The 21,232-nt window shown below is 39.4% G+C and overlaps 1 protein-coding gene across 3 annotated transcripts in view; it reads right to left on the bottom strand.

Moving 5' to 3' along the window:
- Positions 1 to 2,252: 2,252 nt before the first annotated feature.
- The window catches only part of LOC131894114 (phosphatidylinositol 3,4,5-trisphosphate 3-phosphatase TPTE2-like), a 56,899-nt gene continuing 37,919 nt past the window's right edge, over positions 2,253 to 21,232 (bottom strand). For 2 of the 3 annotated variants that reach the window (XM_059244286.1, XM_059244288.1), the window contains 5 exons: positions 20,472 to 20,577; positions 15,527 to 15,618; positions 11,566 to 11,658; positions 4,314 to 4,384; positions 2,253 to 2,550 (listed from right to left, as the gene is read on the bottom strand). In XM_059244286.1, coding sequence (XP_059100269.1) covers positions 2,448 to 2,550; positions 4,314 to 4,384; positions 11,566 to 11,658; positions 15,527 to 15,618; positions 20,472 to 20,577 — 465 coding nt within the window. In that variant the 3' untranslated portion in view covers positions 2,253 to 2,447. The remainder of the gene's footprint in view (positions 2,551 to 4,313; positions 4,385 to 11,565; positions 11,659 to 15,526; positions 15,619 to 20,471; positions 20,578 to 21,232) is intronic. The other variant, XM_059244287.1, reaches the window with a different exon arrangement.

Raw genomic sequence — 21,232 nt, 5'->3', positions numbered from 1 at the left:
GATAATTCTATGCCAAGATGATAAATTCTACCTAGGAAAACTAGTATTCAGCTATAGTGTGAGGTGAATTTCTCAGTTTGTTCTAAGAATTATTCACTGGGGATCTAAGACAGCCAAACCCCAAGAGGCTTAAACAAGTTTCTGTGAACAAAATCAGAACAGCATGGCAACTTGCAACTGTCAGAAATTTTGATGAGTCTTGAAAGGTAGGAGAGAAACCTCAACATTGACCTTTTTTCAAACAGACACTTTTTAACAATTGAAGTTCTCTCCTTTCCTCATTGCCAGTGTGACAAACTACAAGGCTAACTAGGCCTGCGATCTGCCTGTGGATGGATCATTGCTGCTGCAAATGAAATAATGAAACAGCATGCAGCCTGTCCTGCCCCGGCACACGTTTCCATAACTGGAGTTACGGGAGATCGTACAGTAATATATGGAGAGGAACCAGGTTAGGGGAAGACCGGGCTGGAGCCCTTTGGGGGATATTTAAAGGATGGCAAGAAAGAGGTGGTTAAAAAGCCACCTCCCAGCTCTGTGCGGATTGCTGCTCATTCCCAGAGAAACTTGGAGCTTCAGTCACATCTGAGGCAACCACAGCCTTTATGTGTTCTATTTTCACTTCAGAACAAAATGCACAGTTTCACCTTCTAGACTTTGGAGCTGCGAACCCAGTGAGTGGCCGCAATGGTTGGAATACTGACTGTGCAAAGTTGCTCGATTGCTGTGTTCTGCCCCAAACACCTCTTATTTTCGTGAACTGTTGTTTTTAGAGTGATCTCTACAGAACGCAGGGTTTTTCAGGAGTTACATAGCCATGCCCTGCATGGTGATTTTTCTGCCATTGAAGGCTGTGTATATGATGTGGTCCTGTAAGATGATATTGTTCAGTGATGCTGTAGCTGTCTTCATGCAGAATCACTCTATAGTCTGCATAGTGCAGTCATCTATTGACATTTCTTAGAAGGTGGCCCTGTCGTGACAGCAGACAGAGAGTTTTACTAGTTGCTACCTTTAATTTCGTGATGAATTTATCTTGGCCTGGACTGTTGACATCCTTGCCATTAAAAGGAAAATCCAAATAAAATTTATTTCAGTGAAGCCAAAAATGACATTCTTTTCTAGGACCATCCTGGCTTTAAGATACTGTGGCCACAAAGGAACTTAGAATGCAGCAGCACTTGAAACCAAACAGAAAATGAGTCTGAGTGGACACAAGGCTAGCCAGTGCTTAAAGGCAACATTGCTCAGAGTTAATCAGTTTAGGACGGCAGGGACAATGAACTAACACATCTCAGTCACTGTTTCCTTCAACTTCACCGAATGTTAGAGAAAAGCAGCAGTCACTAAGGTCTTTGCTCTTCGTGTTTACCAGCATCCTTTTATCCTTCCTATGTGCGTAAAGAGGGCTTGTCATGTAAGCTACCTGAGCATTGCCTAGAGAAGGGCAAGTGTGAGCTATCAGTGAGGGACTAGGTTTTTTTTTTTTTTTTTGTTTTGTTTTGTTTTGTTTTGTTTTGTTTTTTTTTCTCGTCTGGATTTAAAAACTTCAGTTTTGCTGGGCTGGGGAGATGGCTCAGTGAAGGTGCTTGCTGTCAAGGCGGAAGACCTCAGTTTGATTCCCAGAGCCCAAAGGATGAAAGGAGAGAAGAGTCTCACGCAAGCTGTCCTCTGATGGCTACGTGTACACCATGGCGCATGCACACCCATGCACAGGCGCACATAGACACAAGTATGCAGGTAAAACACATACCCAAAGAAAGCACCAAACGTTGACATTGCTGCCAAGCTGATGTATCTGATCAATCTATGAATCAAGTAGAGGCAAATTACAAACGTAAATCAGAGAATAAATACATGTTCAGAAACATGTAAGTGCGTGTGTGTTGTGGGAACACACCCAATTTCTATATAGTTCTTTTTTTTTTTTTTTTTTTTTTTACAGGAAAGATCTGTTATTTCAAGGTTCTTCAAAATGATACTTAATGTCCCTAACATTGGCATGAAAGATTGGTTGCTTCAAAGTTCTTCAAAATGGTACCTAATACTCCTACGTACAGTATGTTCCAAATAGTACAAAGAGAGCCAGGCACAGTGATACATGCCTTCAGGCAGAGGCAGGTGGATTTCTGTGAGTTCACATCTAGCCTACACAGTAAATTCCAGGCCAGCAAGGGCTATATAGTGAGACCCTCTCTCAAAAAGTCCATATTGTATATGCCTTCAAAGGAAAAAAAAAAGACCACTGATACCATTTTTCCTGTATACATTTAATATATTTCTCAGAAACATATGTACACACACACACACATATATATATGTATAATGCAGACATGCCATCAAAGACATAGGTTAGAAGACATAAATATGTAGCTTGGATTGGGAAGAACATGATTCTATCCGAGAAGGGACTAGCACGTCTCCAACAGCTACTCTACAGCCTCAGGCTATATCTCTTCAAAATACACCTCTACTGCAAAATTTGAACTGTAAATATTCCACGTTTTTGATTTATGGGGATTATCCAATTCATTTCTTGGTAGATAAAGCCTAAGAATAAGAAAAAAATGATTACATTTTCTATTAAGGCTAACAGAAAGCCATGCAAATAGGTTACTTGGTTGATGTTTCAGGGAAAAGACCTCACTACCAATCAGAGCCTCAGACCCTCTCTGTGTGTTGGCTGACTCCTTCTAACGGTTACTTCAAGATACCTTAATAATAATAATAGTAATAATAATAATAATGAATAATAATAATACCCTAATAATAAGGATGTGCTACTGATTCTCCAACACTGGTTCTTATGATCTTATTAGTGATATTTCTCTAAGTGAGAAATACTCCAGAGATGTGTAATAAAACCCAGTACTAAAACATTGCTTCTCCTTTAAGTGAAGAACTTTGGGTTTTGGCTTAACAGCTGTCTCCTGACTATATAAACAGTTTGCCTTATCCATATGCAAATTAAATGTTACAAACATCTTTAGCATCTTCCATAAAAGTAGTAAAATGATCCAACTTTGCTTCTTCTATATCAACATGGACTACAAGGGACAAAGACTCGTGATTCAAAGATTGTGCACATCCAGAAATAAATGGTCAAAATCTCCACCAAGTACAAAGTCACTACAAATTGAAATCATGCACATTGCAAGTTCACTTCTGGTGTCTTACAAGGCTTGAATTGTTACCAGGCCTTGGTCAGTTTGAAGAGAAGATTAGGGTAGTATTAACTCAAGACCTGTTCAGTGACAACCACTTCAACACCATCTACCAACTGACTGAGTTAAATGATTTTTCTCCTGTAGTGGATTCTCATTCTCTCTCTGTCTAGCTGCCTCTGTCTCCCCCTTGTTCTCATGACCACAAGAAGATTCTTTGGAATAACATTCAAATCCAATTAATTTTTTAAATAAAGATTTCCAATTCAATTTTTAATAAATGATTTTCTAATAAATTATATTTAAGTGGGAAATTATCGCATGAATGATTTTAGGTGACTTCATTAATACCCGTGCTTTCTAACTTTTTTTTTTTTTTTTTAAAGATTTATTTATTTATTATGTATACAGATACAGCATGTGTGCCTACAGGCCAGAAGAGGGCACCAGATCTCGTTACAGATGGTTGTGAGCCACCATGTGGTTGCTGGGAATTGAACTCAGAACCTCTGGAAGAGCAGTCGGTGCTCTTAACCTCCGAGCCATCTCTCCAGCCCTGCTTTCTAACTTCTTTCAGCCCTAGATGGTAGGTGTGCCAATCAGCTTCTAAGCTGTGGATACCTCTGGATCGCACTTGGAATTTGGTGGTTGGGTGCCAGTTAGCCAACATTCCTTGAGGCCTTGCCAAACTCAAGGCACTAAGTGGATGCATATTAACCTCCCATGGAAGGAGTTTACTGTCACATTCACATCTGAGGATGATACATTTTGTCTTATAATCCAAGTGACTAATGCGACACTGAGGTTCGAGCAGCAGCCGGATATTGAAAATAACCTTTACTGAGTCACATGATGTCCCAAGCAAGGGGAACAGAGTGGAGGTGGGGGTAGCTAATGGAACTGAGTTCTGTGAAAAAGACAAAAGGAAACACAAACTGTAAGTGTATATTGTATGTGTATTTCATACTAATAAATGCAAACAAACTCTAAAAGGATTTTAAAACCACATTAAGATGACTAATGCATTGGGGTGACTCAGGGATTTTGTTTTGTTTCTATAAGTTGACATTAGGACAGTTGGCATAAACCTTGTCATAATACATACATGGAGCATGAAGGTGGTTCTGGTGGATTACAGTGTATCCCTACCTGTTTTTTCGTATAAAAGCTGTATGAAACCAAAAGAAAAAGGGGCAGTCATCATAGTATTTAGGAAGATTCTAAAAAAGACATGGTTAAAGAAAAAGGTTAGTTTCATCATAAAACTGATACAAAGAACTAATGATTCCAATGAGTTTAAAATTTCTTCCCTTATTCCTGTAAAAACATATTAAGCCATCACATTTATTAAATATGCAGCACTTTACAGTTTATAATGATACACTCAAGACACAAAGAAGGCTTCGAGAGAATGTTGCTTTCTCTTGGTGTTAAAAATTTTAAGGAAATGTGTTAAAATGTGTTATTTAGCTGGTAATTTCAATTAAAATATAAATCTCAAATTAGTGCAGTGAAGTAAAAGAAAACAGATAAATTGAACTTAAAATATAACTTTTATGCATTAAAAATGGCAGTGTTTGAAAAGCCATAGGAATCATTATTTCTATTAGCCTAAATTTACTTATAGTACATATAAGGGTATGTATATACATATACATATATAGTTTAAATGAAATCATGCCACTTGAGCTGACAGCATTTCCACCAAGAGCAATAGACTAACAAAACCCGCAGTACCAAGTGTGAGAAACTTTCATTTCAAATTATTGATCAGGGTAGATTCAGAGATTCCCCAAACAATCTAGGCTGTTGCTGTTGCTATTGGTTACCTCCCAGAGGTAGAAGGGATGTCCCTATTGCTGAAGACGCCATGGACTTTGGACGCAGGACTCAGAAGATCCAAGCTCAATCTGACCTGAGAGCCTCTGGAAGGTGCTATGTATGCTTCGAGGGGAGGGACGCAACCACTAGCCTACCCAGCCATGAGCATGGCAACATATCCCTAGGGTGCAACAGTGGCACTCAATCTTGGCAGCAACCAACAGCTGCCTAATGAAGACGTCAGGCCCGCTCATCAGGAGATAATCAGGGCTGGCACTGGAAACCTAGTCAACTCCCTAGAGCTAGTTGTCATTGGATCTTAGAGACTAACCTAGTACCACCACTTTACTAAACCAACATAATTCCTAACTGCATTTTAAATACTTATCCTTATACCCACAATGAGTGTAGTTCTTAAACCTCCTCGAGGAAGCTTCTCTTTGTAGCAGACCAAGATCATTACAAAAAACAACAACTACAAGAAACAACTGGTCAAAATACTGAGAACAACTTATCCTGGAGCACCTTGCTCCAATGGACACATCCATGGCACAGCTCCTGTACCTAAGACTCAAGGAGCAATGGAGAAGAAGGGTCAGAAATACTGTAAGAGCCAGAAGACTAGGAAATCAGCGACGACACACGTGTCTCTTAGAAACACACGCAGGCTTCATCCATGACACCACAACAACATGACTGCTTAAACGAGACCTGAACTAGGGCAACACCAGTGACAATGTGGAAGGAGCTATCTCAACATTTGAGAGGATGCAAGGGGAGAAGATACAGGCGGGGGTGGGAGGAGGAAAGGGAAGGAAGGAGACATGTCTTCCAAGTAACCGTCCTTGCTCTTTTTGAAATCCAAAGCCTCTGTTTTCATTAGTTGTTGTTAAATATGGAACACAAATTCCTAAACAGTCTTATTAATAAAAGAAAAAATCCAGAGCCAGATATTTGGGTGAAAGCTGAAAGATCAGAGAGGCAGAACAAGCCACAGCCAACCTCACCTCGCCAACTCCTCAGCTGATCCTGTTTCCACGAATCCTCAGACTGAAAAGCCTCCGAGTCCTCACCCATGAGGGTCTCAGTTGAACTGCCTAAAAAGCCTAAAAGCTTCTAAAAACCTCTAGTTACTGGTCCTCACACCTTATATACTTTTCTGTGTCCTGCCATATTACTTCCTGGGACTCTCATGAGTGGTGTTGGGGTTCTTGTTAGTTGGTCTTTGGTCTTTTGCTATTGGAAGAAGCATCGTCAACCCATATATATATATTTATTCTCACATATATATTCTCATATATATTCACATATACACACATATATATGTAGTGACTTATGTGTATTATATTTTTCCATATATTTGTACTCTTAAAAAATAAAAAAAAATTAGAAGCACACCACCTAACAATACACAGAATCAATGAATCTAAGAGCTGGTTATTTGAGAACGTAAGACTGACAGACCTTTGACTCAACTAACCAAAAAAAAGAAAAATAGGACCTAACACAACCAGAAATGAACAGGGAAATATTACAACAAACACCAAAGAAATTCAGAATTATATAAGGGAATATTCTAAAAACTTGTATTCTCTTAACCTGGAAAACCTAAAAGAAGTGGATGAATTTCTGGATTTAGCCAAACCACCAAAGTGAAACCAAGAAGAAGCCAGCAACCTAAACCATAATAAATGAGATTGAAATAATAATATAAAAAAAATTCCAGCTTAAAAATAGTCCAGGGCCAGAGGATAGACATCAGAATTCTACCAGACTTTCAAAGAAGATCTGCAGCCAATCCTTCCTAAACGATAAGAGAGAAACAGAAGGTGCACTCCACTCTTAATTCCAAAGCCAGGAAAAGACACAACAAAAAAGGAAAACTACATCTTTCAAACTACAGATTCAAAAATGCTCAATAAAACACTGACAAACAGAATACACATATATATTAAAATATTATCTACCATGACCAAGTTAGCTTTAGACCTGAAATGCAAGGAGGGTTCAACATATGCGAGTCAATAAATGCAATAAAACACATAAATGGACTTAAATAGAAAAATCACATGGACATCTCAATAGATACAGAAAAAGCCTTTGACAATAGATGCATTCATGGTAAAAGTCCTAGAGAATGTAAGGCTAGAAGGAACATAATTCAACATAATAAAACCATATCTGAGAAACCCACACACATCATCATCCTAAATGGAGAAAAGCTAGAAGCAATCCTACTAAAGTCATGAATGAGAAAATGATGTTCCTGACCCCCACTCCCTTTCAATATTGTTCTAGAAACACTAGCTGGAGCAATAAGGCAAGAGAAGGAAATTAAAGTGACACAAATAGGGAAAGAAGAAGACAAACATGGCCATGTGGCAGGATTCTGAATCAACTTGCGCAAATCAAGAGCTTTTCTACACACCGCTAACAAATATATAGAAAAGGAGATAAAAGACTAACTCCCATTCACAATCCTCAAATATCTAGGAAGAAACCTACCCAAGGAAGTAAAGGACGTCTACAATGAAAACTTTAAGACCCCAAAGAAAGAGATTAAGACACTGGAAAGTGGAGAGACATCTTGTGCTTATGAGTTGGTAGGATTAATATTAGGAAAATGACCATTTTACCAAAAACTATATACAGATTCAATGCAATACCATTCAAAATCTCTATCTCATTCTTCACAGAAATAGAAAAAAAACTATCCTAAAATTCATATGGAATCACAAAGATTCTGGATAGCCAAAACCATTCCAAGGAAAGATAACAATGCTGGGGGGATTATTATTCCAGATTTTAGATATATCTCAGAACCATAATAAAAAAATACAGTACAGACATATAGGATAATGGAATAAAATTAAAGACTCAAATATGAGTACCTGTAACTTCAGCCATTTAATATTTAACAGAGATGCCCAGAACAAAGGCTGGAGAAAAGAAAGCATCTTTTTTTTCTTTTTCTTTTCTTTCTTTCTTTCTTTTTTTTTTTTTTTTGTTTTTTGAGACAGGGTTTCTCTGTGCAGTCTTGCCTGTCCTGTATTCACCCTGTAGACCAGGCTGACCTTGAACTCACAGAGCTCCTCCTGCCTCTGCCTCCCAAGTGCTGGGATTAAAGGCGTGGCATGTACCACCATGCCACCACTGCCCAGCAAGAAAGCATCTTTAATAAATGGTGCTGGGTAAACTCTATGTCCACATACAAAAGAATGAAATTAGACCTGTCTCTATCACCTTACACAAAAACTAACTCTAATGGCTCAAAGACTTAAACATGAAACTTGAAATGTTGAAAGTGCTAGAATAAAACATAGTACCCCACATCAAATAAATGTAGGAAAGGACTTTCTGAACAGGATGGTCTGCCCAGGAATTAAGGCCAACAACTGAGAAGTGGGACTTCATAAAACTAAAAAGCTTCTGCACAGCTAAAGAAGGAAGCCACGGAATGGGAGAGAATCTCTGCCAGCTACACATCTGACAGAGGATTAGTATCCAGAATATATAAAGAACTCGAAAAACGAAGAATAATAACAATAATAAAAAGACATTTAAAACATGGACCTGAACAGAGTTCTCAAAAGAGGGAAAAATGGATAATAAATGTCTCAAAAAAAAGTTTATCATGCCTACCAATTAGGGAAATGCAAATCAAAACAACTTTGACATTTCATCTTTCCCTAGTAAGAACGGGAAAGATCAACAAAATGGTTTGTGGAGAAAAGGGAACTTTCATTCACTCTTGGTGGGACTGTAAACTGTGCAGGCACTATGGAAATCAGTGTGAATTCTCAAAAAACTAAAAATAAATCTACCATATGCCCAAAGGACTCAACGTCCTACTCCTCAGATGCTCTGTTCAGCCTCACTCATTGCTGCTGTATTCACAATAGCTAGGGGAACAGAAGCAACCCGACGGTCCTTCAGCTGAGAAGTGGACTGAAAATGTGGCATATGTACACTATGGAATTCTGTCCAGATGTTTAGAAAAATGAAATCATGGACTTTGCACAAAAGGGGATGGAACTAGAGGCTATATTGAGTGAGGTCGCTTTTTATTGCCTTTAGGTGGCGCTCTTCTTCGTTTCCATGAGGCATGCTGCCCTCTTTCTGGAATCCTTCCAAGAAATGAAAAGCTGCTGCTATTATTATCTTTTTCGATCTGTGATCATCTCCACCATACGTACCTAGCACACCTGAACACAATGTTCTTCCTTCCAGGGCTAGCCTAGAAAGTGGCCATCTTTATAGGAATAAACTAGACAGGGCAGACAAGAAGCACAGGATGTCTGCCAATAGAAACAGGTTCCTGTGAGAGGGTCACTGATCAGACACTTAGGCATTAGGCTGTCAACCAGGAGAAAGACATGTAAGTATATACAACCACTTCACTAGAAAATCTATTAGAACAAGCTTAAAAGTTATAGCCACTTTCCAGAGAGAAGTCTCAAGACAAATCTAAAGGAAAAGAAAGTGTTTCTTACTGATTTCTGCAAGGGGAAGCTACACTGAATAATTAATCATCAACAAAGCTGATGATAAAAATACCTATATTTGCTGGGCGGTGGTGGCACATGCCTTGAATAACAGCACTCGTGAGGCAGAGGCAGGGAGATCTGAGTGAGTTTGAGGCCAGCCTGGTCTACACTGAGAGTTCCAGGACAGCCAAAGATATTATACAGAGAAACCCTGTCTTGAAAAGACAAGAAAAAAAAAAAAGAAGAAAGAACTGCCTATATTTTTGGAATGTATTTTCATGTTACGGCTTTGATGATCACAAAGGCTGTATTTTACCAAGGTTCCTTGACCAATTGTCTTTGTGGGGCCAGAAAGAAAGATGAGAAAATATGAGGACATGACAAGGGAAAGGAGACCCTTCATCCTGGTTGAAACCTCTTGCCAGCTGGGAAGGAAGAATTCTAGCACAGTTACCATTGTTTTACAAGTTGCTGACAGAGAGTTTGTTCTTTCCTTATGTAGATACTGTATGTTAAGATAGCAATGGACCAGTCTTAAGGCCTGAATGTATACGACTTAGGGAAGGGCATCATTCCTTCTGACTGACACTTTTTACACATTGATACCATACCTTCTGCTATTCCTGAGGTTATCAATTGTAATCCTGTCAGATGATCCCCAGGAACCACCCTATTATCTAATTTAGGCTCCAAACAAACCTTTCATAATACCTTCAATGCCCACGAAAATAAGACTATTAAAATGACATTGTGACTCTCAGAGAAGCCTGCACCCAGCCTTTGTTTCTGGATGCTTTTCTTTCTCCTGATCCTTGTTTTTAGAATGTATATTGTAATATCTTTATTAACACCAGTTCTGATTCATACTTGCCAGTCCCAAAATTCCTTTCTGCCTCAGAGCCGTGGATCCTGGTCAAGCTCGGATCAAAGTGTCTAAAAGTCAAGGCTCAGAGTAATCTTTTGAGGGTCCCCAGGTGCTCCTGTAAGTGTCCCTCACAAATGGCACTTGAATACTATCTTTGGTTAGAGATTGCTGCTTGGGTGAGAATTCAGAGTGGCTCCATTCTTCAAGGCAGCCAGCCTATATGGGAACCACCTAAGTCACCTGCTCCAACCTGTTTATAATTTAAGTAGCTAGCAGAAAGGAGGCAGAGGATGAAAAAGGAAGAGACATTTTAAGTTGACTAACATAGTTATTTGTAGCTCAGATGAATAATTTTATAGAAAAAATGAAACTAGTGAGGCTTAAAGATTGCTACATGCAGTAAATATTTAGACATAGTATTTATAACTGATAACATAACTTAAGATATTCTGAGTAATGACAATGGAAGACATTCCCATTTTTCATAAGGCAAGATTAGATTAATAAAATGATTATATTGTTTATCAATTCAAAGGTAAGTTAAAAACCTTTATTTTAAAGTCTGTTATAAATTATTGGCAATAATATGATGTTTTGTTTGTTTGCCATTTTGGGATTTGGGGAGACAGAATCTCACTATGTAGCTCAGTTGGTCTGGAACCCACAATGTAGACCAGGCTGACCTCAAACTCAGAGATTCACCTGCCTCTGTCTCCTGAGTGCTGGGATTAAAGACATATGCCTGAATTCCCAGTTGCTACAACATATCTTAAAGATACAAAACAAAAACATAATCACTGATTTGTAGTATTTTTGTTTTTTTTCAAATCAAGATGTTTCCATTTTATTTGAAAGTTAATATGTGCTTATTATATAGAACTTATAAAATGAACAAAAATATTATATATGTTCTTCAAGGAAAAAAGTCTCATTTTGATTTGTTGCTTTCCTCTAATTTCCTGGCCATGGGCTGATGTCTGTCATTTCCTTTATTGGGAATTGTAGCAAAGGAAATTCCAAACCAAAATCATTAAAAAGACCACAACACAAGAAAGAGTCACCCTTGGTGACACAACCCTGTAACCCCAGCACTTGGGAGGCTGAGGCAGGAGGATCACATGTTCAAGGCCAGCCTGGATTGCATAATAAGGACTATGCAACTCTGTCTCAAAAAACTAAAACAAAAGAAAAAGACCAGACAAGAACAAGGTGTATCTTCATTACTCACCGGACAGAGAAATTTCACTTTCACATCCTCATATAGAGCTGGACATTTGAATACATCAATTATTACTCTGTCTGTTTCAACATCATGAAATATCTGTGAACAAACATGAAATTCACAACTATATGCTTGGTTAAAATGTGTAAGAGTGAAGTCCACTTTTACTCCCTCAAACATCCTAAATTTATCAAGTATCCTTGATGTCAAAGTCCAGTCATTTCACATATATATATATATATATATATATGTAGATATTAATCTTTCTATGAAATTGTAACTCAGTTATTTAAATTAACCTTACATCTGTTGAAGGCCATGATGGGACACTGTTGAAAAATACATTATTAAATATAATAGATCTCAACCAAGAAAGCATTACTGTTGGATATTCATCATCTCATTTTCCTATGTTGAAGCCTTTTTTTAAAATGCACTATGCGGGCTGGAGAGATGGCTCAGTGGTTAAGAGAGGTTCCAGAGGACCTGGGTTCAGTTCCCAGCACCCACATAGCAGCTTACAACTGTCTGTAACTCCAGCCCTAGGGTACTAAAACACCAGTGTACATAAAATAAATAAGTTATTTTTAAAAAATGCACTACACATGCCATCCCCAAACCCCATGTCTAGTGCTGGGTATACAGCCTTTGCACCTACCCATTCTGGTGAGTTCCTTGCAACATGAACCACCTACAACATCCCCAACCCTCTGGCCTAGCTCTGTGAGCTCGGCTTCTGTGCTGACCTAGCCTGGTAAGTTCCCACAGAACATCACCCAACTATGCCAAATCCAAGGCCTTGCTGGCACCAGAAGTCTATGTACTCAGCAGCCTGGCTTGGTGGATACTTCAGATGACATCTCACCTGCACACATTCCTATGCATAGCTTGACTACTGAAGCTTGTACACCATCCCAGGCAGGCCCAGCCATAAGTCCCATTCTGCAGCAGATGGGGTCCCAGCTGAGAGAAAAAATGCACACAAACCCACATCCCTAGCCAAGAACCTATCTCCAGTTGATAATCACTCACAAATGAAATATTAGTTCTTTCCCATGGAGTCTCACTGGGGATACAAACCATTCCGAAGGTCAAGTCCATGCCCAGCAGTAGACTGCCACCACGAAATGAACTGATGGCATCTTTGGAGGTTCTTTGTCTCATAATACTGTGTCAGGGCATTTGTTTATTATTTTTTAACCTTACAGATCCTTTGCTTATATACTATGGCTTCTAATTTTGTGTATTTAGTGGTCTCCTGTGTGTACAAATGTGTGTGTGTCTCTATTTATATGTGTTTCTCATGTTTTTTCTTTGGCTCTTTTTCTTCTATTTGTATGTTTGTTTGTTTTGTTCTATTCTGGTTTCTTTTATCTTATTTTATTAACTATTCTTTAGTTGTCTGTTTGTTTTCTAAAGAGAGACAGAAAGGGTTTGGATCTGGAAGGGAAGGGAGATGGGGAGACTCTTGGAGTAGTTAGGGGAGGGGAAATGGTATCTGAATATATCATATGAAAAAATTCTATTTCAATAAAAGAAAAGCATTTTAATTAAATTATAATTTTAATTTAAAAAGGAGTACATCCAAAAACAGAGGGCACACCCAAGTAACAGGGAAGTATGGAAAGAGAATAAATGAAGCTATAATCAATGGAACACAATATAGAAACAATTATACAAAGAGGAGAGAGAGAGAGAGAGAGAGAGAGAGAGAGAGAGAGAGAGAGAGCAACGAACACATTTCTTTTCTTTCAACAGTAGCTTTAAATATAAATGCCCTTGACTCTCCAATCAAAAGACACAGGCTATTTGAATAAAGAAAGAAAATCTATCCTCTAGTATTATTCAGAAGACATAAAGGTTACACCATTCTGATCAAGAGAACAATTACAGTCCTACACATATATACACCAAATTCCTAGGCACTCAACTGTATTAAAAACAAAACAAACAAAAAACAAAACTGTAGCATGAATCTTAAAGAGTCTTATTAATAAAATCAAACCTAAAGCCAGGTATTGGGGTGAATGCTGGAAGATCAGAGAAACAAAACAAGCCACAGCTACCTCACCTTGCTAATACCTCAGCTGATCCTGTTTCCTCAGACTGGAAGCCTCTGAGTCCTCATCCAGAATGAATCTCAGCTGAACTGTTTCTTGAAAGCCTGAAAGCTTAACCCACTCTAGTTCCTGGTCCTCGTGCCTTAAATACCTTTCTGCTTTCTGCCATCGCTTCCTGGGATTAAAGGCGTGTGTCACCATGCCTGGCTGTTCCCAGTGTGGCCTTGAACTCACAGAGATCCAGATGGATTTCTGCCTCTGGAATGCTAGGATTAAAGGCATGAGTACCACCATTTTCTAGCCTCTGTATCTAGTGGCTGTTCTGTTTTCTGACTCCAGATAAGTTTATTAGTGTGTACAATATTTTGGGGAACACAATACCACAACACAAAACAACTACAAACTTCAAAACACAGATTAACATCACCTCAGTAATAACAGGTGACTGATTTCAATAACTCACCTTCTCCAATAGAAGGACAATTTGGATAAAAAATACAGAGGAACATTGGAATTATATGACATTAGACATCAAAAGGACCTAACAGGCGTCTGTCAAGTACTCTACCCAAACACTAAAGAATATATATTCTACTTAGCATCCCATGGAACTTTCTCTAAAACAGATCATATACCAGGATGCAAAAAAATTCTCAACAAATACAAAAACAATTGAAATAACTCTATACATTCTATGTGGCTACAATGCAATAAAACTTAAAATCAGCAACAAAACAAATTAATAAAAACAAACTCATAGAAATTAAATAACACATTAAATAACACTGGGTCAAAGGAGACATCAAGAAAGAAGGTTTGTTGTTCTGAAACTAAACAAAAATAACAGAACAAAACTCTGAGGTACATTAAAGCTGTGTTACTTTGCCTGTCTAAAACACCTGATGGTCTAATAAAGAACTGAATGGCCAATAGTGAGGCAGGAGAAAGGATAGGTGGAGCTGGGGGGGCAGAGAGAATGGATAGAAGAAGAAATCTGGGAGAGGAAGAAGGAGCAAGAGAACAAGGAGAGGAGGAAACTAGGGGCCGGCCAGCCAGCCACGGAGTAAGAATGAAAGTAAGATACACAGAAGAGAAAGGAAAAAGCCCAGAGGCAAAAGGTAGATGAGATAATAACTTAAGAAAAGCTGTCAAGAAACAGGCCAAGCTAAGGCCGGGCATTTATAATTAAGAATAACCCTTCGTGTGTATATTTATTTGGTAGCTGAATGGCTAGGGCCCCTCAAAAGAGCAAGAGTTAAAAAAAAACAACCAACAAGACATAAACTTAAACCTTGATAGATTGCTGGGAATGCACTTAAGCATTGTGGGAAAGTGAAAGGCAAAGCAAGACTGGGCCAGAATTTACAGAAAATGTCTTGCAAAATCCATTTTGAACAGCAAGGTGAAGTAAGCTAGCTCTGGTTTTTTATCAAAACCAAGCATCCCCAAATTGGATGGTAACCAGAGAGCAACAAGCATCTCTTTGTGGCTTGGGAAATGGACATGCTGTTTTGATGCTGAGTTTTCAATTAAACACCAGGGCTAGGGAAATTGCTTAGCTGGGTAAGAGCCTGTTGTGCAAGCATGAGGACCTGAGTTTGGATCCTCAGCACCTTCACAGGAAGTTGGGTGTGGAGGATCACTCTGTAATCCTAGTACTGGGGATGTGGAGACAGATGGATCCCTAGTCTTGCTGAATTAGTGAACACCAGGATCGGTAGATACTCAGCCTGGGAAAATGAGGTGGGAAGCCATTAAAGCAGGCACCCAACCTTGACCTCTGTATTTCACATGCAGGCACACACACTCGCTCCCACATCAGGACACACACCTATACCCCTCCACATACACACACCAACGAAAGCAAAAATAAAGCCAGAAATCTCAGTTCATGTGTTTTCTCTTACCATACAATTTTTGGAAGAAAAACAGGAAAATATAGTCTCCTGCCACATTATTATTTGAATTTCTAGATCGCTTCCATCACCTTTTCCAACACCTGAGTAAAAATGAAGAATATAGACTTGTTAAACGTCCAAAGAGCTCTTCTACTGACACCATAGCTTGAGAAGAGAGCGATGAGCTCATTGAACAATGTGGCCATGTTTAATCATTTGGCCTTGTATAGATTTTGTTTTTGAAAAGCAGGACTTCAAAAACTCAATTTTGTCTCCTAAAGCAGAGTTTATAAGGCTAGAGAGAGAGGGGAGGAAAAAAAACATGTAAAAACATGTAATTTAGTTTCTAAGAGTCCATTGTTTCATCTTTCTAGAAAAAAAAAAGACAGGGAAGGTGACTTGCAAACTTTCTTGGGCTTCCAATCACAACATTTAAAAATAATTATCAAAATTTTTCTTGTTCTACCCTGAGTCCAGTTCTTAAAGCAATCTCTCGCTCTAAAAAATACAAGGTGGCCATATTCAGACTTCCTTTAGCACTAGGTATAAACTTTACATAAATGGTCTCATGCCCCTATTCTGAATTCTAACGGTCCCCACTTCATCATTCCCACAAACACTTAGTTTGGGAAGCCTCCATCCAACTTTCCCCATATTTTACCTTGACAGATATCCTAATAAAGTCATAGTCATTTTTGATGGTCCATCTAACATAATTTTCTTTATATTTAAGGTTTCATTAACACCATCTTACTAAATTAGCATCATGAACTGGGGTTTCATGCCTCGGTTTCCTCTGCTCCATTCCAGTGACTGAACCACTGATGTTGACCAGAAATAAATAAAATGTAAAACTGTTGTGTGCTTGTATGAAGATGTTTTATATAACACAGTATTATGTACATTGAATACAGATGATAAAATGAAAAAATTATAGAACCATATGAAGTCAAATACTTACCACATGACAGGAAAAATGAATGTATCAAAGCCCTTAAGTTCTCACACACTTAAAAATTGCAAACTGTATAAGTGGACCTTAAAAATTTAAAAACATAAAAGTAAAACAAACAAAAGTCCTATGCAGTGAAAAATCTCCATCTTACCCATCCCCAAATATGTAACCAATATTATTAATTTTTTTAGGTGATGGGAATTTTTGTTTTATATATATTGATCACAGTTTCCCCTCCCTTCTCTCCTCCAAGTCCCTCATCCCACACCTCCCTTCTGCCTTCCCTCCCATCCATTCTTCCTCCGTTTTTATTCAGCAAAAGGGCAGGCCTCCCATGGATATCAACAAAACATGGCGTATCAAGTTGTAGTAAGGCTAAGCACCTTGCCTTCTATTAAGGATGGGCAAGGCAACTTGATTTGTTTTTAAACCTAATCAACTGCAAATATTTGTTTCCCACATAATTGTGAACACATATGTTCCTTTCTGTTTTACAGAAATAGTTTCATAGTATATCATTGCCTTAGACTTTGCCAAAATTTGTGTTCAACTAATTGATAAGTGAAGGGGAAGTACAATGTTACAGGTTTTGCAAAGTACCACACATGAACAGGCAGGTAGGAAATGGCTGAACTTAACAAGTAAGTGCAAGCTACTGGACACAACTAACTTCCGTTTCTATGGACAGATTATTTGTAATCATCCATTTTCTTCAAAGTAAAAAGTTACGAAATAGCTCACAGGCAATCAAAGGTACTCTAAGCCTGAACAGCAGCACTAGACAGATACTTAGCTATTTTCAAGTCTTTTACACCTTTCCATTCTCTTTCTATTTTGACCAAATTCTTTAAGGTAAGGTTATTCTTATTCAAAAACTAGACTGGTTATTGCCTTGGGTACTGCCATAATGTTAACCTGACCTGTAGTCCTCCTGCAGTCTCTTCTGTAAATCTAGAGCAATCCTCTTTTTAAGACTAGGATTATAAGCTCAAGTTTCTGTCCACAGGTCTTCGTGAGGAGTCGTCCTTAGATGGTCCTTAAAGGCCTCAGCCTTATGTTAAGTCGAAATTAGGAAATCAAGCCCATGAAACGCCCTGCTAGACTTCACATGAACATGTACATTTGTGTTATCTCCTCTGGTCTTTGACTAAATCTTTAATTAAACTTTATAGTGTGAAATAATGTCTCCCCAGGGTTTAAATAAATGTAAGACTATTATTGAGGGAAATTGCAGTCTTATGACTAGATATCAGGTCAAGGCAATGGATGAGATACTCGAATTTACTAGAACATTTGTAATCTTAGAATTTTCAAGAAACAATTTTTTATTCTTAATGTTCATATTAGAGAAATGCATTAAAATCTCATCAGACTAAATGCCCCTTGACCACACATAAGCAGCTGAGGCATAGTACACACGCAGGTACTAAACAGTCTGTCATTAGCTAGTGTGGTTTTATAGTTGCATTTATATTTCTTAGTGGAAGAAATTGTTCCATCAGCATAGGGTGCTGCCTTCTGTGGTGCAGAATACGGTAGTGTAAATCTCTTTTCCAGATGGAAAAGAAGGTCAGGGGGCATAGCTGACACCATCTTTTTATCACCTACTGGACAAGGTGGCATCTACCCTCCGTCAGATGAGGAAGAGGAATCTAACCACGGTTGGAATGGTAAGTGAGGCCAGCACTTGGTCTTGTGGGTCCCAGGAAGCATTAACAATGGACTTTGCACAGACAGCTGCTCACTTACACACCCAAGCTGTCTCCGGCTAGGACAGGGGACTCTACTTGCATAGTGCTCCTTTCGAAATCTACACACAAACAATAGGTTGAAGTTTGGTTCTGGAAGAGAGAAATCTAAACAGTTCTGTAGGAATTTCTTAAAATTTCCAAGGTAAACAAATGTATGTAAACAATCTTACAATGGCAGTTTTAATTTGTATCTTAAAGGTTTCTTTCTGAATAATTGGGCAAATGACAAAGACTATACATCTAGGTATGATTTTGTGTGGCTCCATAGAAGGCTAGACATCCTAGGTCATCTGGAGGATGCTAGTGTCTGGTAATGGTTTCCACAGCACCCAGCACTGAGGACTCTGCATGGTCCACTACCTAGCTGACACAGACTTTTAAGGGTTCAGAAGCATCTTTAGTGGCTTTCTTGGCAGTGGAAATGGCATGGCCCTGTCTCTTCTGGGTGAGACATTCATGCTTTGCTACTTTGCCTAAGAGTGAGTTGTATATGTGGGAGGCATGGAGAGTGATGGGGAAATAGATACGAATGCTTCCTTTTCTTCTCGTATGTCAGAGGTGGAAAGCCTACCAGGTCTCCTTCCTTCCATGGGTGACAGTAGATCTTAGTCACAGCCTCTCTCCTCTTACATTCCAGAACAAACAATTAGCTCCATGGAAGATGATGAGGATTTCTGCTACTGGTAATTCTTTGTAGCGGTTAAGGGGATATAAAACACCGTGACAAAGCTGCTTTCTCCTAACCCTCCCCATCTTCATGTAGATCCAGGTAGAGAGGAAGCAAGGGTTGGCGCTTAGGAAGCCTTTTTCCAGCCCTGTGTGCTCTGAAACTCTGGCTGTTCATCTTTGAGCTGGTTCCCTCCTTTGCCAACCACACAGGAACTTCTTTAAAAATATTTGTATTAGTTCTATGAGAATTTACATAGAACTTGTGATCATATTCATCTTCTACTACCAACGCTCCCAGATCCACCCCTTCCATACCCACTCTACTTTGTATCTATTGGTTCTTTAATTGAAACCCATCAAGACTAGTTTGTACTTTCCAAATATTCTTGAATGGTGGTCTTCCACTGGAATGGGGTTGACTTACCAGAGGCTAATCACTCAGAGAAAACTGACTCCTCTTCTCCCGGCACCCATCACTTGTCAACAGCTCCTCAGCCGGACAGAGGATTTCATGCCCAACTTCCCTGTGCATGCTGGGATTTGGTCTGGCATGGGCTTGCACTAGTCTTGTGCACACTGTCACAACCACTGTGGGTTCCCAGTGCTACTTCCCCCCTGTGTTAGGAAGACACTGTCTCCTTGCAATCATCCGCCACCTCTGGCTCTTACAATCTTTCCACCCCCTCTTTCCAATGACCTCAGCCTTGGAATGGTGTGTGTGGGGGCATGTCCTATCTATGTTCCATTTTATGTAGGTGGTGAACACAGACTCACGACTATAGACAATCAGAGACTGCAGACGCTACCCAAGGACTTCTAAAGGGCAGGAGACACTGGAATAAGCCTGGTCTGACACAAGCCTTAGTAGTTATGTGGCAATAAATGCAACATTTGCTGCCTGGGTATTGAAGGCATCACGATGGAGATGCCAGTGAAGGAGAGGGGGTAAATGAAGAAATCAGGGGATGAGAGAAAGGGTCTCTGAAAAGGCAGGTGGGAAAATTATATGAGGATGTCTCTGCAAGATGAACCCTGAACTAGAGGTGAACTAATACAAATATTTTTAAAGAAGTTCCTGTGTGGTTGGCAAAGGAGAGAACCAGCTCAAAGACGAACAGCCAGAGCTTCAGAGCACACAGGGCTGGAAAAAAGCTTCCTAAGCGCCAGCTCTTGCTTCCTCTCTACCTGGATCTACATGAAGATGGGGAGGGTTAGGAGAAAGCAGCTTTGTCACGGTGTTTTTATATCCCCTTAACTGCTACAAAGAATTACCAGGTGAACATGGAAAAGAAGAGTTCTCGGGTACTCAGGGCTATCTTCTCTCCCTGCCCCTCCACTAAGGCTTGGCCCCGAAATCTACCCTGGGCTGAGGTCAGAGAAGCAATGAGAAGGGACAAGGGATGCCTCCCCAAGCCCCCACACCAGCAGATGAAGAAAAGGGAAGGAGAGGAACACTCAGGAGCTGTCAACAAGCTGCCACATGGCCAGTGGGTAACTTCAGAGGTAGGAGCTCGTGTGTGAGGCATTGTAAGCAGACAGCTACCCCCCCCAACCCTTTAGTTCCAATTAAAGCACTTACCATGAATGGAATAAATAATGAATCTTTTTATCACCAGTAGTATTCTTGGAGGGAGTTTGCTTTGGTAGCTGATTTTCAGTTTTTCAAAATATTTAACGTATCTATTCTGCAAAGCAACAGAAACTTCAATTTAAGTGGGGATGAAAAGTCTAAAGTCAGCAGGACTAACCCTGCCTCCTTTTGTTCTTCCTTCCCACCTCCCCCTTTCACAAAGACTTTGTCAGGTATGGCGAGGAAACAATTGCAGGATGCTGTTATGTAGTTGAGCATATTTCATATATGTTGTCTCATGAGTGAATATCAACCAAGAAAAAATACTGAGTTTGGTGCTGTGGTGAATGAACTACCATGAAAGGAGCCAATCCTTGCATATGAGCCGCATGTTGTCGGTTTTCTTCATGTGTTGTGTGATATATATGATAGTATATGTACATATGGGTATGTGGGTGTTCATGTGGAGGCCAGAGGTTGGTGCTGGTTATCTTCTTCTTCTTCATCATCATCATCATCATCATCATTGTCATCATCATCACTGAGATAAGATCTCAGTGTGTAGCCCTGGCCGGCCTTGAATTTGCTATGTAGACCAAGCTGGCTTAGAATTCTCAGAGATTTATCTTATTTTTTAGACACAAGGTCTCTCGGTAAACTTGGAGTTTATATCCATTAGCTAGACTGGCTAGCCAGTGAGCTCTGTGGAGTGACCAGTCTCTGCCTCTTTCCCTCCCCAGATGCTGAGGTTTCAGACTTGGGGTACCAGG

The sequence above is a fragment of the Peromyscus eremicus genome, chromosome 17 (genome assembly GCF_949786415.1).
Source record: "Peromyscus eremicus chromosome 17, PerEre_H2_v1, whole genome shotgun sequence".
In the NCBI taxonomy this organism is placed as follows: Eukaryota; Metazoa; Chordata; class Mammalia; order Rodentia; family Cricetidae; genus Peromyscus; species Peromyscus eremicus.
This window is presented reverse-complemented; position numbering and strand designations above follow the sequence as displayed.